The 16016-nt window shown below is 29.5% G+C and overlaps 1 protein-coding gene across 1 annotated transcript; it reads right to left on the bottom strand.

The window, feature by feature from the left end:
• Positions 1 to 329: 329 nt before the first annotated feature.
• Positions 330 to 8629, bottom strand: LOC123230056 (amino acid permease 8-like). The gene is made up of 6 exons (XM_044656156.1): positions 8526 to 8629; positions 2387 to 2620; positions 1980 to 2073; positions 1548 to 1905; positions 1238 to 1459; positions 330 to 842 (listed from the first exon to the last, which is right to left on the bottom strand). Exons 1-6 carry the CDS (start codon positions 8557 to 8559, stop codon positions 414 to 416), a joined length of 1371 nt encoding a protein of 456 aa, XP_044512091.1. The 5' UTR covers positions 8560 to 8629; the 3' UTR covers positions 330 to 413.
• Between the last annotated feature and the right edge of the window lie 7387 nt (positions 8630 to 16016).

Below are 16016 nucleotides of genomic sequence, written 5' to 3'. Positions count from 1 at the left end.
TGGGCCAAAATTGTCATATATGAGTAGTAGTGTTACAAATTTCTAGATTAGTTTGGATCAATTTGAATTGGTTTCGTGTTAACTCAAACATTATCCAATTTTGTTGGGGTCAATCTAAACCCGAGTTAAAGTATTTTTCATATAAAAAATTATAACACTAATATAATTTTTTTGTATCATATCGTATCAAATTAATGAGTCATTTCAAATTTTGTCATTACTAATTTTAGGATCAACTTGATTCATTGCCATAAATATCTACTGTATCATAGAAATGCATTCTTCAATTCCAAACTATCAAATAATGATCAATTCAATGTGCTCCTAGGTTTAGATACCCAATTAAACATAGTTTTATTTACTAATAATATGAGGTGGAACAAAGTTAATTTATGAATTCGATAACCAAACATCTAGATTTGAAGATGAAACAGCTTTGCATGCTTCATTTGCTCTAAAATATCTGCAAATGAACCAATTGCAGAAAGGAGCGTTACAATCAAGCATAACGACCCCAGAATTTGGAACAATATCCATTTAGAGCTTCCTCTTTTGATCTTTGCTTGCACAATGTACATGCTCATCGGCAAATACACGGTCAGTGGCCAGAATGAAACCGCTCCTAGAAGGCCAAGAATCGCATTGAAGAATGGGAACATCATCGCTATGGCGGTCGTGAAAATAACGAATACTGTTCGCAGCAGTAGCTTGCTCAAGGTTAAGCGGATTGTGTACTTCTTTATGAATGGGAGTTTAGCTGTGTGAACAGTATTGAAAAATGAAGTAGGCCATCTTGTTCCAAGCCACGTCTCATGCTTGGCAAAAAGTGGTTGAGAAAATACCTGAAAAATTCACAAACAGAAAATCACTTTTTAGGCATGTGAAAACACAACGCCTTGTTTTTAGACAGAAGGAATATGTGAAAACAAGAAACCGCTATACCAACGCCACCTGCTACTGTAGTAGGTTTCATACTGTATAAATTAAATTTTCGGCTTGTTTCATGAAAAAAAGGGTAATAGCTAATTGTTTTGATGGAAAAGAAAAGTCTATCATACATCAGACATACGACAACAAGCTTTTTCTTTTTTTTTTAACCCGGAGGAGAATCCTTTAAAATCGACCAATCATGTTAATTATTGTTTGAATTGAGGAAAAAGATGACAGTTTATATATGGTCATGTATGGTAGACTTTTTCTCTTTCTAATTAAGTTTTTTTATGTATAAGAGGGATACCTGATAAGCTCCAATCAAATGTATAACCACAGCAATGTTGGCAATGTCAACAAGCCAGATTAGACTATAAGATCCAGCGAGAATATTTCCAGGAGCATCATTTCCAAAGGCAGCATAACCCATGCATCCAAGAGAAACGTAAAACAGTGTCGTTGCACAAATTGCATTCAATGACACTTTCTTCATTACTGTATTTTCAGGTGGGGGAGACTTCAGTGTATCCTTAATCAAGTTTAAGAAATTAAAATGTAAGTAATAATTATTGTTGAAATGTTTAAAAGAAAATAATTTGGGGTTCATATTTAAAAACCTGGATTTCAAGTAGTATATCGGAGTAGCTGTAGGCAAAAGCAATGTTTCCGAGGCCTTGAAAGGCTTGCCAGATCTTTGTCGATGTAGGTAACCCTGTACCACCATTAGCAACCTTGAAAGTTCCTTTGAACTCAAGATGAGAGGAAAATTTCACAATCGATAAACAAAGTGCGATAGCAGAATATAGAAAAGATGTAACAGCTGCAATGATGGATAGGAATGTTATTTTCTCTAAGTTAGGAAATTGAGACAGAATAATTTCAATTGCTCCAAATGTTAGCATGTATAGATTTCCTGATACTTCACATGATGCGTTCTGTCCCTTCTCATGGAAACAAGTTGATTTCTTCAAACTCCTGTGACATTGTAGAATGACAATATGATATAACAGGAAAAAAAATAAACAAATTTATTAGTTGAATGTACTTACGCTGCACTAATGGTGGCTGTAATTGTGTAGCCAATCATTGTTCCCCATAACATTATATATTGCAGTATACTACAAACCAGTAAATCGGTTGGACCTGCAGCAAGGTTTGAGAAATTTTTCATTTTTCTGTCGTATAATCTGAGTTGGTAAGATTTCCCCTTTCAAAAGATTGATTAAATAACAAAAAACCAGTCATGGGTATTTCTAAAACACTCAAATTCCTCTACTGTCAAAATAAACGATAAGAAGATAAATTGATAAATATTCAATATCTCTTAATAGTATAAGTTGACCATTGACAACTGTTTAGTAGTCTATGATTTAACATAAACAAATTAATGTTAGATATAACAATTATTCATGACATGTTTTGTGTAAATTTTCATGTAAATGAAGATGAATTATACCTAAGATAGCTCTCACGGCATCAATGTAAGTGCGGTTTCTTCTTCCGGTGATAGGATCAGGACTTCGATAGCAATCAGAGAACATAACAGCAGCGTAACAAGTAATAGCTGCAAATGTAACAAGAACGAAGGGTCCCATAATCCAACCAAGTTGAGCCACGCTCCATGGCAATGACAAAATACCTGAGCCAACTATCGCAGTAAATGCATGGGCTGTACCCGTCGACAAAGTTCCTACATTAATCAAAACGAAACAAATTTAGAAGAAATCCTCTCCTTCTGTTGGCTCTTGAGCTTTTACAATGTTATTGCATACAAAATCATGTGTAGCATTATTACATACAAAATTATGGTTAGTTTACAAACCCATTTTACAAATTATTAAATAATTGTAGGTAATTTAGTAAAGTTTTGAATCAGAAAATTTATGCATATTTGACTCCATTTTATAAGTTATTAAATAATTATGTTTTTCTGTTTTGTTTTTTCTTAACAAAGTTAATATAATAGTGATAAAAAATCTAAGATAGAGTATTATACTATATTAAATTTCCCTCTCTTAAAGAAAGGGGAGGCGGTGGGGAAAACTCTATAAACAGATCCCCACCTTGCATTTTGCAAACACCACAGTTTTAAATTGCAAGTTTTGGTTGAGAGCCTTGGAAGTTAAAAAGAAACCTTAGTATATTTTTCCTTTACATGTCAGTCCTCTTTCAATTTCTCTTACTGTATTCACAACATATAGCACAATTTTAAGTAATGGAGACAAAAATTATTCTTACGAATTTTTTGTTAAGTGATTTTAAAGGATTATTTTTATTTTTAATTGTATATACATTGAATTGAAATAGGTGAATATTGAAAAAATAGAACTTAATTATAATGATGGGATTGCTAGAAAATAGATGTAGGGAGTACACATTGAGTAAGAAACATTTTATGATTTGCTGTCTTTATCTAATTCTACTTTTAATCTTGTAAGTACGTGACCACAATCAATCGACTGCCTAAAGTTTGCCAAACAAAATTTTGATGTGATATTATAAAGTTAACTAGTTTGTTCACTACCCTTCTTGACAGACAACAGCACTTGATAAATACTCAATACAAACATTTTTATTAGTTTTGAATATACCGAGTTAATAGTAATCAGTTATACAAATATAGTCACACGTTTCAAATAATGTCATGACCGTCCTATTTTCTAATCTTTGAACACATTGAAAACCCTAGCTCCTAATCATTTCAATTCAAACTTTTTTAATTTATTTCTCACTTAAAAAAAATCATGAAATTAAACAAGAAACTTGAATATATCTAAGTATAAAGATGTATGCTTGGTTATTTTACTGTTGATATTAATGATTTTGAGGATTTTAAGCGTAAAAATGGTTGAAATCGGGAAAATAAGCAATAATCGTGAGATAGTTGTGTTTTAGCTAGTATTCACACCTACTAGACCGAGATGTAATTAATTAAATTTTTAAAATTGATTTTAAAATATAAGTAATATTATACATATCCACTTTAAATACACAATAAATATATACTCATATGTGTTATGATACGATTATGTATTACTTTATTTTTAATTTGAAATCATCCAATTATATAATGATATAAATTGAGTGTATAATTATTTATACACTCAAAATAGGTACATATAATTTTAATGTTCAAGATATTATTACCTAAGCAAATAATTGAATTTCCAAACTGATTTAATTAAATTATTTTCTAAAATGATTTCTCAATTTGTACCTCCATCAGCCCTTGTGATATATTAATTAACCCCATTAGGCACCTAGTGAAATACATTTAATCATGACCAAAGAACTAATTCCAACCCAAAGAATGTTGTTTTCCCAAAATCTTACTCTTTAACTTTGAAAATCCCATTTACCTACCCATAGACTATTAAGTTTGTAGTTTTAAAGGTAAAATTGTCATTTTATCTATAATATTAAAAATAAACTAAAATTTTATTTCTTTCTCCCCATTTAGACTCTAAAATGTAACAATTTCCCTTCTAAGTCAAGTTTTAAAAAATCTTTTTTTCCTCCTAGGGTTTAACTTCAACATCCAACTACTTCCTCCAACGATTTCTCCCTCTCGACGGTTCCTCTTCCTCCAGTAGTTTGCCTCAATGTCATTTCTCCCTCTAGTGACCATGTATCGCTCATCTAAAAGACAAATTTAGACAAAGATGAGATCATCATCTATCTCGTCTTTGTTTGGGAAGACGATCATCTTCCTAAAAGAAGATAAATTGTTAATTTTTAGGGTTTAAAGGGGAAAAAGATAAATTTTAAAGGGTTGAAGTTTCGTTAACTTTAATTGTTCATGAATAGGTAAATGAAACTTTTATAGATAAATGATGAGAACTTGGGAGATCAGCAAACTTTGGGTGGGAATTAGTCATATGGTCTTTAATCATCTCATTTCACTAACCTGAAAAATATTATTTACTCTTAGGCATGATTTTGTTTAGAAAAATTATATTTTACATCCAAAATTTGTTTACATCGAAAAAGATATATTTTATCACTTTTTTATAAAAATCATGTCTATAGTTGATATTTGCTAGATAAATCATGTCTATTGATGTGATTAGTCTATTTTTCATCTCAAATATATCTTTTTTACCCAACAAAACACATCTATACCTTCCCAAATCACTTTTCTAATAAAAAATTTATCAATTTTCACTTTAAAAACACAATAGTAATAATTGAAAAAAAAATTATTAATATTAAAGCAAACACCAAAAATATCTATAATAAAAGTAATAAATACTTTATACTAACTTTTATATCCCTTTTATTTTAAAAAATAAATATCCTTGATAAGGTGTGATTTTGGCTAAAATTTATATGCTTTCATGGAGTTTTTAGTTTGAATGTGGGTCAATTTAGTAAATATCTTTTATATATATTCTAATAACCATATTGGAATAATTCCTAAAGTGTCAACTAAAATCGTATAAATCTCCCTAAAATGGTTAATTTACTTAATTACACTTGATTAAATGAGACTCTCATGTCCCACCCTTTTTTAGCCCAAATGACATTTTCCACCCTTTAATTTTAAAAATAACACTTTCTCACTTTCTATCAAATTTCAAATGTTAGTTTCAATGATCAAAGAGTATTTTCATCATTTTGTAAAATATATAAATATTATATGATTAATATCATTTACATCTCTAAAATACTAAGAAATACAATTTTTCTTTTACTTATAAACTCACCTTAAAACCTAACTTCAACTATTCCCAAACTTGTAGTCACATCGATTACAAATGAAATTATTGTTATAATCACACCTTTCAATGTCAATTAGAATCATATCATTTCATGCAATTTTAACTATAAATGCACCATCTCAATGAAATTCAACAAGAATTGCACTAGATGGAATCTCACTGAGATTATGATATACAACTAGAATCATATCATCCGGATGTGATTTTAACTAAATTACATAGATCTAGTGCAAATTTAACCATAGTAGATAAAAAACTAATTATTATTTAATTTTTGTTATAATTATTAATTTTAAAATAAATATAAACTAGCTATGACAAATACATTTAATAAAGTTTTGAGAATAAAGTGTTAATTGACTAAAGTAAATATTGAAAATAATAAAGGGTGTTTTTGTCTACTAAGTGTGTCTATCCTAAAAATTAACTAATTCTACTAACAAAACCTAAGGGAAAGTAGAAAACTGTCATTTTTAAAGCTTGTGAGAAAGTGTCACTAGAGGAAAAAAAAAAAGGGGTCCAAACAATAGTTTCCCTTATTAAATTTAATTAATTCCATATATATAAAACTTGGCAAAACAATCGAGTTGGCTGTGTGTACCGTGGGCAACCATCCAAAAAACAAGTATAAGTTTCAAGTTTCTAGACTCATACCCGTTTGAACCTATACGCCTAAAACATTAATATTTTGTGGGTAGAACGAGTAAACTCATGGGTGCTAATCTCTCTTCACTTTCTCCCTATCAATCACATAACACGTTGAATTTCGTTTGAAAAGAAGTATGTCTTTGTTTGCTCTGATGTTTTGCAGTGACCCTTATGCTGTGATCCAAGCGACCGCTTTTGTGCCTATAACGTGGTTGTTCTTTTGAGAAGGGAAATTATATTAAGTGGCCAAAATTAAAGGGGTCTAAAAAATTGCCCAAAACAATAAGGTTTAAGCAAAAATGCCATTTTTTGTGAAATGACCAAACTGCCCATATATATAAACAACAAAATTTTCTTATTTTCCATATTAGTTTTCCACAATTCCACTGTACAAATTCAAAGAAATCCTCCGTTCCCACGGTCATCCCATGGTCGTTCCACAGGTGAAGAGATTTTCTTTGATTTTTGTATTTTTCGACGACCAAAAATAGCAAAGAAAATTAATGCATCTTCTCTATTTTTGTTTAAATCAAGTTATTGTTAATATTATTGAGATTTAAGTGAGATTTTGTGGTTTGAAACTTTAGGATTTCGATTTTGAACAATGCTTAAAATGTTTTGATTTTTGGTTGTTTTCGTTGAATTTCTTGAGAGGTTTTATGTTATAACCTATGTAGATTTAATTTGTGTTGAAATTGAAGGCCGAAATGATGAATTTTTATCCTAAAAATGGGTTCGAACAGATCGGCGCTCGGACCGTAGGAACAATGGATCCCACGGTCAGGAGAGATTGACCGTGAGTTAGGGGGTGAAGTTACATTTTCAAAACATTAGGGAGTTGGGGGAGAACGGTTAGTCCACGGGGAGTGTTTCTGAAATTTACCATGAGACAGTGGGCTAATACCGTGAAAACCGTGGGTTGGGGGAAAAATACAAACTTCTTCTATTCGAACGAACCCGTACTAATTGATATTGAGTAAAAATGAGAGTGAGAATGAGTGTTTGAGTGATATAAAATGTGTGTGTAATAAGAGTAAGTGAAAGAGTTTATATAGATGTGGTGAAGGGTAATTTTGGTATTTTAAAAAAAGCTTAGGGTATTTTTACTTAAGAATAGAAAAATTAGATATTTTTGCTTAAGAATAGAAAAATTAGATATTTTTACTTAATGGAGGGGTAAAAAAGATATTTAATATAATTTCCCTTTTGAGAACCACAAACTTTCTTTTCCAAGAGTCGCCTGTATCAGTCACGTGAGAGTGCAAACCAAGAAACAAAGGTCATTTTCAAGATTTTTGGTGGTCACCAAATGTGTCGCTCTCGTTTCTCAAGAATGAATGCTTGCCCATAAGAACCAAAGATGGGTTCATTCGCCCTTTACATTTTTAACTATAAGAAAAATAAGGCAATCAAAAAAATTAAAAAAGAAGTTAAATTAAACAAGTGCCCGTGGGTTCACCCGTATCCGCATAGATCCTTATGCGTTTACCGTACAAATAATGATTGAAAATATAAAAATAAGAGCAATATTATGTGTACCCACTTTGGATACACAAATATATACACACTCATATGATTGGTTATTGTTTTATTCTTAATTCAAAATCATCCAATCATATGATGACACATATAAATTTGTATACATTTGTGTACCCAAAGTGGGTATACATAGTTTTATTGTAAAAATAAACCAATTTTTATTTTTATTAAACAAATAAAATTTTGTTTGTTTAAGAAGACAGGTATTTTGTTGATTGAATTTTTTTTATATTGGCTTTAACATTTTGAATCAATTGAGGAGTCACATTACTCCTTTAACACTAATATAAAAATTTATAAAATTTAATTTAAATTAGCTCCTTTAACACTAATTCTTGTATCTTTTTCTGCTAATTTGATCAGTGACTTTACTCTGAAAAATTATTGCATTAATTAATGAGGCTCAAACATATAAAAATCTATGGTTCTGAACTTAAAATACTTTAAACCAACAATATATATATATATATATATATATATATATATTCCATTAAAACGCAGAAGCAAGCACATTTAGTTTTCCTTTTTCCTTGCTGGGCTCTTAAGGGGTAGAGTAAAAACAAACAGTATATCAACGAACAGCATAACAAAAAAAGACTATCAAGATCATCACCATTTTTTGCATGCATCTATGCATGTGAGAACTATTAAAACTATCGATTAAAAAGATGAATATTTGAAGCTTACCAGTTCTAATGCGTCCATCCTCTGCTGCCTCCATTTCACTTCCTATCTTGAAGAAAGAGAGAAGGAGAGAGATTCAGAAGCAAAAATTGTTAGCGTTGTGATGAAGAAGGGACGTTTTAATTTGATTTTAATGAAAAAGTTGAAACAACTGGAGAAAATAAGGGAAAGGCTATGCAATGCACGTGTTCTGACATCACCAAAACGGCGCCCTCACCAAATATTCGCATTAGAATACAGCTGGCTTTTTCCGTGTATAGGAAGTTTGTGTATCATTACATAAGAATACCAAACATTTTACCCTACCTAGTAAAAAGATAAATTATTTACGTTTAATTTGTGTTTTAAATATATCATTTCGAATTTTTAAATTCAAAACAATTAAAAGCTTATTTTATCTATTTTTCATATTAAATACGTAATTTTACCCTTTTTCACATTTTCCGTTTGTTAAGAATTTTTAAAGTATGAAAATATTTCTTATATTTTTAATTAATTATCATAATATCATAAACAAAACCCTAATTTTTTGCCATCCAAATTCTTAATTTCTTCTAATAATTTTTTATGATGATTAAATCTATATTATATATTATATTATATTAGGTTTGATAGTCAATTAGATTCTTTATATTTGAATTGTTAACCAGAAGATATATAAAAAATACTAAAATTATTATTGATATTACCGTATTTTTAGAAATGCATTATTGATAATATGTCATATTAAATTCATATATATACGTTCTGTACTTGGATTTTATAACTATTTTCTTACAAACATATTTTTCATCATTTATTATATTATACTCATATAATTTTTATATTGTTTTGTTTCTGTTCTCACATATACTAACTAGACATTTTACTTCTACATTTGCCCTAATGGGTGAACTCAGGTCATCATTATTAATTTCATTACACTTTATAATTAATTCTCAATTTTTTGTTATTTTTATTGACGTGGAAAATAAAAAAAATACATCTTAAATTAAATTAAAGCAAAAATATTAATACCCCATGCAAAACTTTGTTCTTTATTAAAAAATTGTTTCATTTCTAAAAAATATTTTAGTTTTATTAAGTGTATGTTTACATAAAATTGAAGAATCAAAAGTGTGCATGAAAAATAAAATTAGAAATATGTTTAATAATTTAACTTAAGAAATAATTTATAAATAAAAAAATGTTATACTGTAGTGGTTTCTTTAGCTTAAGTGTGAGGAACCTTAATGTTATTGTTATCATTACTTTGATAAACCTATATGAATTAATAAGGCCAAAAGACTTGTTTGCAACTAAAGTTAGATGTAATTCCAAACTCACACCTATTAATTTTCAAAAATCTAAAATTTCATATATAAGTCAAATTCTATTAAAATTTTTAATTAAAGTTAAGGACAAAATCATTATTTAATAAAAAATTTTAAAAAACTAAAGTTTTATCATTTTTTCCCTTTTAATTATAAAATCTAACAATTTACCCCCCACCCAAAGTTTGAAAAGTAACAATTTCTCCTGTAAGGTTTTTTCTCCTTCTCTTTGGCGACTTATCCTTCCCAGCCATCGACCAGCCTTCCCTTCTTCTTCTCCCTTAATCGGCAATCATTCCATCCCACCCCTTTTGTCGATGAAGAGCCTCATCTTCGTTTAAAATGGAGGTAGGATATCTTCATTTTAGACAAAGACAAAATGTCTTCATCTAAGACAAAGACTAAGAGTCTTCGTCTCAAACAGAGATAAAATGTCTTCGTGTAAGACAAAAACAAATAGTCTTCGTCTAAGATGAAAATCATTCATCTTCATCTCAAATGAAGATGAAGGGTTTGATCGGCAGAGAGAAATAAGTTGGGAGGGAAAATGAGTATAGTCGATGACAAGGACACTTTGGAATTACATCAAACCTTGCATGGGAACAAGTCTTTCAGCTAATTAATAATGATAACTAAGTTATGTACTAATGATTATGTCTCATTATATAATTAAATAATTTTAAATTGATGAAATAACTATTTTTCAGCCAAATTTTGATGTAAAAACAATTTTTCACCGTTTATGTTTGAAAGTCCATTTTTTCTCTAGTTTGTCAATTATGTTGGTATAAACTGTTTGGTTTCCTTACAAATTACTAGTTTACCTTTTAGCAAAAATATAAAATATTATCCCGAAGGGATAATTTGAATAACAAAAAAGAAGACTCCATAAATCTAATTAGTAAATACGGGAATGAAAAAAAAAGATATGGAAAACATATGCGTATAATATGACAAATGGTGAAAAATACGTTTGTAAAAAAAGGTCAAAAAATTCGGATACGAAAAAGATATTTAACATGTATATATGAGTTTAATATGACATATCAACAATAATATGTTTATAAAAATATGACAATATCAATAATAATTTTATCACTTTTCACAATCTCTTAGTCAAAATTAATATCAAATGTAAACTATCTAATTGACTATTAAACATAATATATCATAGTACATAATCAAGATTCAAATTATAGTATCAAGACTCTTAAACACACACACACACACACACACACACACACACATATATATATATATCCAAGATTCAGTTATAGTCTTAACTCTCAAGTACACATAAGATAAACAATATTCGAATTACAAACATATAACATAGATAAGATTCAAACTACAAAAACATAATCAAACAAGAGTTTCAATATCCAAAAAACAAAAATTCAATAGTTTCAAACACATATCACAACCAAGATTCAAATTGTATTCAATAACACAATATATATAAATAAACAATATAAACTCAAGAAGGAGCACCATCCAACCAAGAAAGATCATCATAATTTATCATGTCATATATGTAAGCCAGCGGCTAGTGTACAATTAGAATCTTTGTCTATATGAATTTTTCATAGTTTGGAATAAGGGTGAGTGGCTTTGGTTATCTTATTAAAAAACAGGGAACCAGAATTATAACCGGAACCAAAATAGAAACCGGTCAGTTCCTAAAAATAGGAACCATAATCGGTCCCTTTTAAAATAGGTTCCTACTTGGAACCAAGATGGTCGGTTCTAGGTAGGGTTTGGTTGCTACCTAAAACCGACAACTAAAAATTTCTAAAAGGGCTATTTTTACTTTTAAGGTTTGAAGGTTTAAATTTCGGTGCAAATGAGGTGGTATTAAAAATTTTTCTGATAGCAAAGGATAAACTTATCCATGGGAAAATAAGAGAACAAAAAGAAGTAGTAGTAAATGGCATTTTATGTTATTTCTATAATAGAAAGTAGAAGAAGAAGAAGTTTTCAATTTGTTAGAAGGTAATGAATTTGAGTGATAAAGGAGACTTGTGACTACTCCTATTCTTGACATTTAATGCAAAGCAAAGGCCATTTAATGTCATTCTTCTCCCATCAAGATCAATCTTGGCATGGTGCTATTGCTTTTAATCTTTACATGCTTCTTATAATTTTTTTATTTCTTGATTTTCTAGGGAAGAAAAAAAGAGGTTTGTAGTGGTTTAATCAGTTAGATATTCATAGTCAATGATTGATGATGAAGGGATCGGCTTGTTGTGTATTAGATTGGGTTTCTACCCTCGGTTTCGATTCTTAAGTGTTTGGAACTGGAACTGGAATTGGACCTAGAACCTATTGGTTCCAAAGAATTAGAACTAAAACCAACCTGAGGTAAGCGGATTCTAGTTGCTATCTAAAACCATAATCTAGGCGCCTGACAGTTTTGATTTCAGTTGGGTATTTAGCTCACGCCTAGTTTGGAAGCTCTCCTAAATTATCAAGATCTATAAATTCCAAGTTGCAAGTCATCATAGAGGTGAGTTGATCCATTATCATCGTGTTCATCCTCACATACACTAGTATGTCTAGCATTTCATGTAACAATCTATTCATTTTTTCTTTTTTTTTTAACAACTTCAAAGGCACTCTAATTTCTCTCACATGATGAAGTGCTAAAAGGTTGACCCAATATTTGAACAACATACTTCGTAAGTACAAGAAGACAAAAAATTGAGTTTTTTGTTTTATATAGTTATTATATTATGGTAATTAATTGAAAATGCAAGGAATATTATCATACTTCAAACTTGGCCATCGAAATGACTTCGTTTTGAATTTCTTTATAAAATCATAAAAAATGGAAAACATATAAATCGACAAAATATGTGTTTAATACAGAATATGTGCAAAATACGTGTTTAATACATTTTAGGTTCAAAATTTAGAATGTCATGTTTAAAACATGAATAAAGCAAGAACGTGAATAATTCACGTTTTTACTAACTAGGTTCATAAATATGAGCACATGGGTCTCCTCTGACGACATTTCAGTATCAAACTTTTGTCTTACTTGGTTTAATGGTTATGAGATCGATCAATGGACCTTGGGTTTGACCTAGTCGGTGTGGTTGGCTCTGTTTTGAAGGGGTGGTCTGACTCGAGTGGGGTTTCTCGTTACCCAAAAAATATAAATTATTGATAATATTTAATATAAATATCAATTACCAATATATCCTTATTTTTATTAAAATTAAAAATATCCAAAATTAATTTTAAATATTTATTGTTATTATTATTATTTTTTTGCATTTGTTTTTTCTCCTCCCTCACTTTTTTCTCACTTTATCCCATATTCGCCATCACTACTATCCTCTTCACTCACAATCACCACCTCAATTAACCTTCTCATATCGTTAAATCACAATGACTCTATTGTAACACCTATAGGTATATATGTTTTAAGGGTAATTTTGTTTTTATTTTTTTATGTTTATTTGAGGTTATTTTTAAATGTGGCGTGAATTATTAATTTGGTAAAGTGTGAAAAGAAAAATTTAAGATGATGAACGGTTATGCATTAAAGGTGTGCATTTGATCATTCAATACCATATCAAATAAATATATAACGTGCCATGTATGAATTTTTAATGGGATGCATTATTGTGCTTGACAAGTGCACTCCTATACATTTGGTTTCGGTTTGATAAAAAAACATATAAGACATATAATTGCACAAATATCACATATCCTAAAAAGTGAGAGAGAGACTTGCTATTATAGAGAGACAATTTGGTGATCAGAAGTTATTTTAAAGATGTCAAGTCCTAATTTTAACATCAAATCATCAAGCACAAAAAACAAGTAAGAGATGTTTCGCTTATGTTTATAAACTTAATCAATTCATAATTTATGTTTTGTTATGCTTTTTGTTATTTGATGCACTGATATGGTTTAGATTCTAATGTTCATCTTGATGTAATCGAAAAAGTTGCCCAGTAAAAGGATAACATATGAAGTATTGATATACATATTAATATAAATATAATAACATTGAGACAAGGAGTCAAGTCATACATACATATACATACATGTGTGTGTGTATTTATGTATGTATGTATATGTACTTGGTGTTTTGTCAAAAACTTTGAAGGTTATGCTTAGAAATGGTTTTTGAACTTTGATCCATAAATTTTGGCATAGTTTTATAATGTTTTGAAGCCAAGAAACATGTTCAGATCAGTGTAGAGTGAATAAAAAATGTTTTGGTTTAGAATTAAGGGGAAAATGTACATGAAATAATGTTCCAAACATGAATGCTTGATCGTCCCACTAACAAACGCAAGCATGACACATGTAAAATGTATTTTTCATACACGTTGTTTGGTCATGCATTAAGACATGCTTGATCATACATCAATTAGCTTAAAGACACCAATGACTAATAGACAACGTATAGAGGACATGTATGACTATTTGTAACATATAGGATAGGTCATGATAAACGAACATACAAATTGATACAAAATCATACATTAGGATGAAAAGATAAATATACCCTTAGATCAACATACAACACGTGAGAAGAAAATAGTCGTTCATTTGCAAACATATATGACTATAAACGATGCTATATGCACATAATTTTAAGTACATAATTTGGTATCTAGATAATGTGTCATCATGTAATTGTGTGTTACTTTATCTATAATTAAAAATTACCCAATCATATAATAATATATTATCTATATACCCAATTGTGTAATTAAAATTGTATGCACATAGTTTTATTGGTATGACTTTGTAGAGGACAAGCACGACTGTGCATGAGGTTATGACTACATATTCCTATAAATGAGGAAGTCTTGCATAAAAGGATGAAAACACCCTAATGGCTAATATAATCCTAGAAGGGGCGTGAATAGGATTATTTCAAACTTAATACAAATTAAATTTTTTACACAAGTAATTTCAACAATATACTCAACTGTAAGCAATAAACATAAAAGTAAGAGTAACAAATAAAAAGCCTCAAGATTTATAGTGGTTTACAACTTTCTCTTCCAAGCCTTCTATATCCATTTTTCAAGCAATTGGCCTGAATTTTACTTGTAAAGATAACATCCCTTTATAATAGTTCTTCTAGATTTTGTCCAAGTACACTAATTGATTTGAGAGTGCACCCAATACAATATTTTATCTGGGATTTTGCCTAACAAAGATCAAATAAAGAAAATATTGATTAATAATGTCTCACAAAGGCTGATACAAAGATTAAGCACAAATGTTTTTCTCAAATAAGTGAGTTGTGAGCTTTGAAGAGAATTTTGAAGGAGAAAAAGAGTATATAATTTTACATGTATGATCTATAGCCTATTCCAACTTAAAGAAGCTTCATTTTATAATCTTAGATGGTTGGAAAGGTTGACATTAATATTGGACATGGAGAAGTATCCATCTGTACAGGCAAAAATGGCATTTTTCTCATTAAATACAATGATGTATAAGCAAACTTTATACTTGTATAGGTGTAATTGACATTTTCAATCTTGAGCAGACTTCCCAACAATTCAGTTTTTCTTGTGCTTTATGAACGGACTATATCTGAATAATTCTTAAAATTACAAATGTGTGAAATAGCATAATGAACGAAGATACATGTCTCAAAATATGCCTATGATTAGGTGTACATTGCACTTTTGTAGACGTTCATTTGATGCTTACTTGAAATTGAGTTACATATATAAGAGAAATTTGGGGTGTGTACATTTGAAGAAGCATTGAAGATTAGATGTAAATTTGCTAAGCTTAGAAATACACAAGCTAAAAACTGAGTGTACCAAGTTACAAGCTTAGGTGTAAAGGTTGGTAAGCCGGATGTACACTTGTGGTAAGTGCTATCGTCGACACCCAAATTAAAATCCTAAATTCTTGCAACAAAAATGTAGTAAAGGAAAGTAGGGATCGTTCTCTCGAAGAGTTCCAATTAATACGTCGTCATAAATCAATCAAAACAAGGAAATAAGGGGGGTTTTGAATTAAACGTGAATTATAATTAAAAACAATAAATAAAAATACAGAAAAAAATAATCTAAAACAAATCATCAATTAAACAAACCTTGGTCTACGGTTACATCTACCATTGAACTACGATTGATCATCGATACCAAAAATATCAAATTATTTTATTCAAATATTCATTGTGGTATTAGTT

Source organism: Mangifera indica, chromosome 11 (genome assembly GCF_011075055.1).
Source record: "Mangifera indica cultivar Alphonso chromosome 11, CATAS_Mindica_2.1, whole genome shotgun sequence".
Taxonomy (NCBI): domain Eukaryota; kingdom Viridiplantae; phylum Streptophyta; class Magnoliopsida; order Sapindales; family Anacardiaceae; genus Mangifera; species Mangifera indica.
This window is presented reverse-complemented; position numbering and strand designations above follow the sequence as displayed.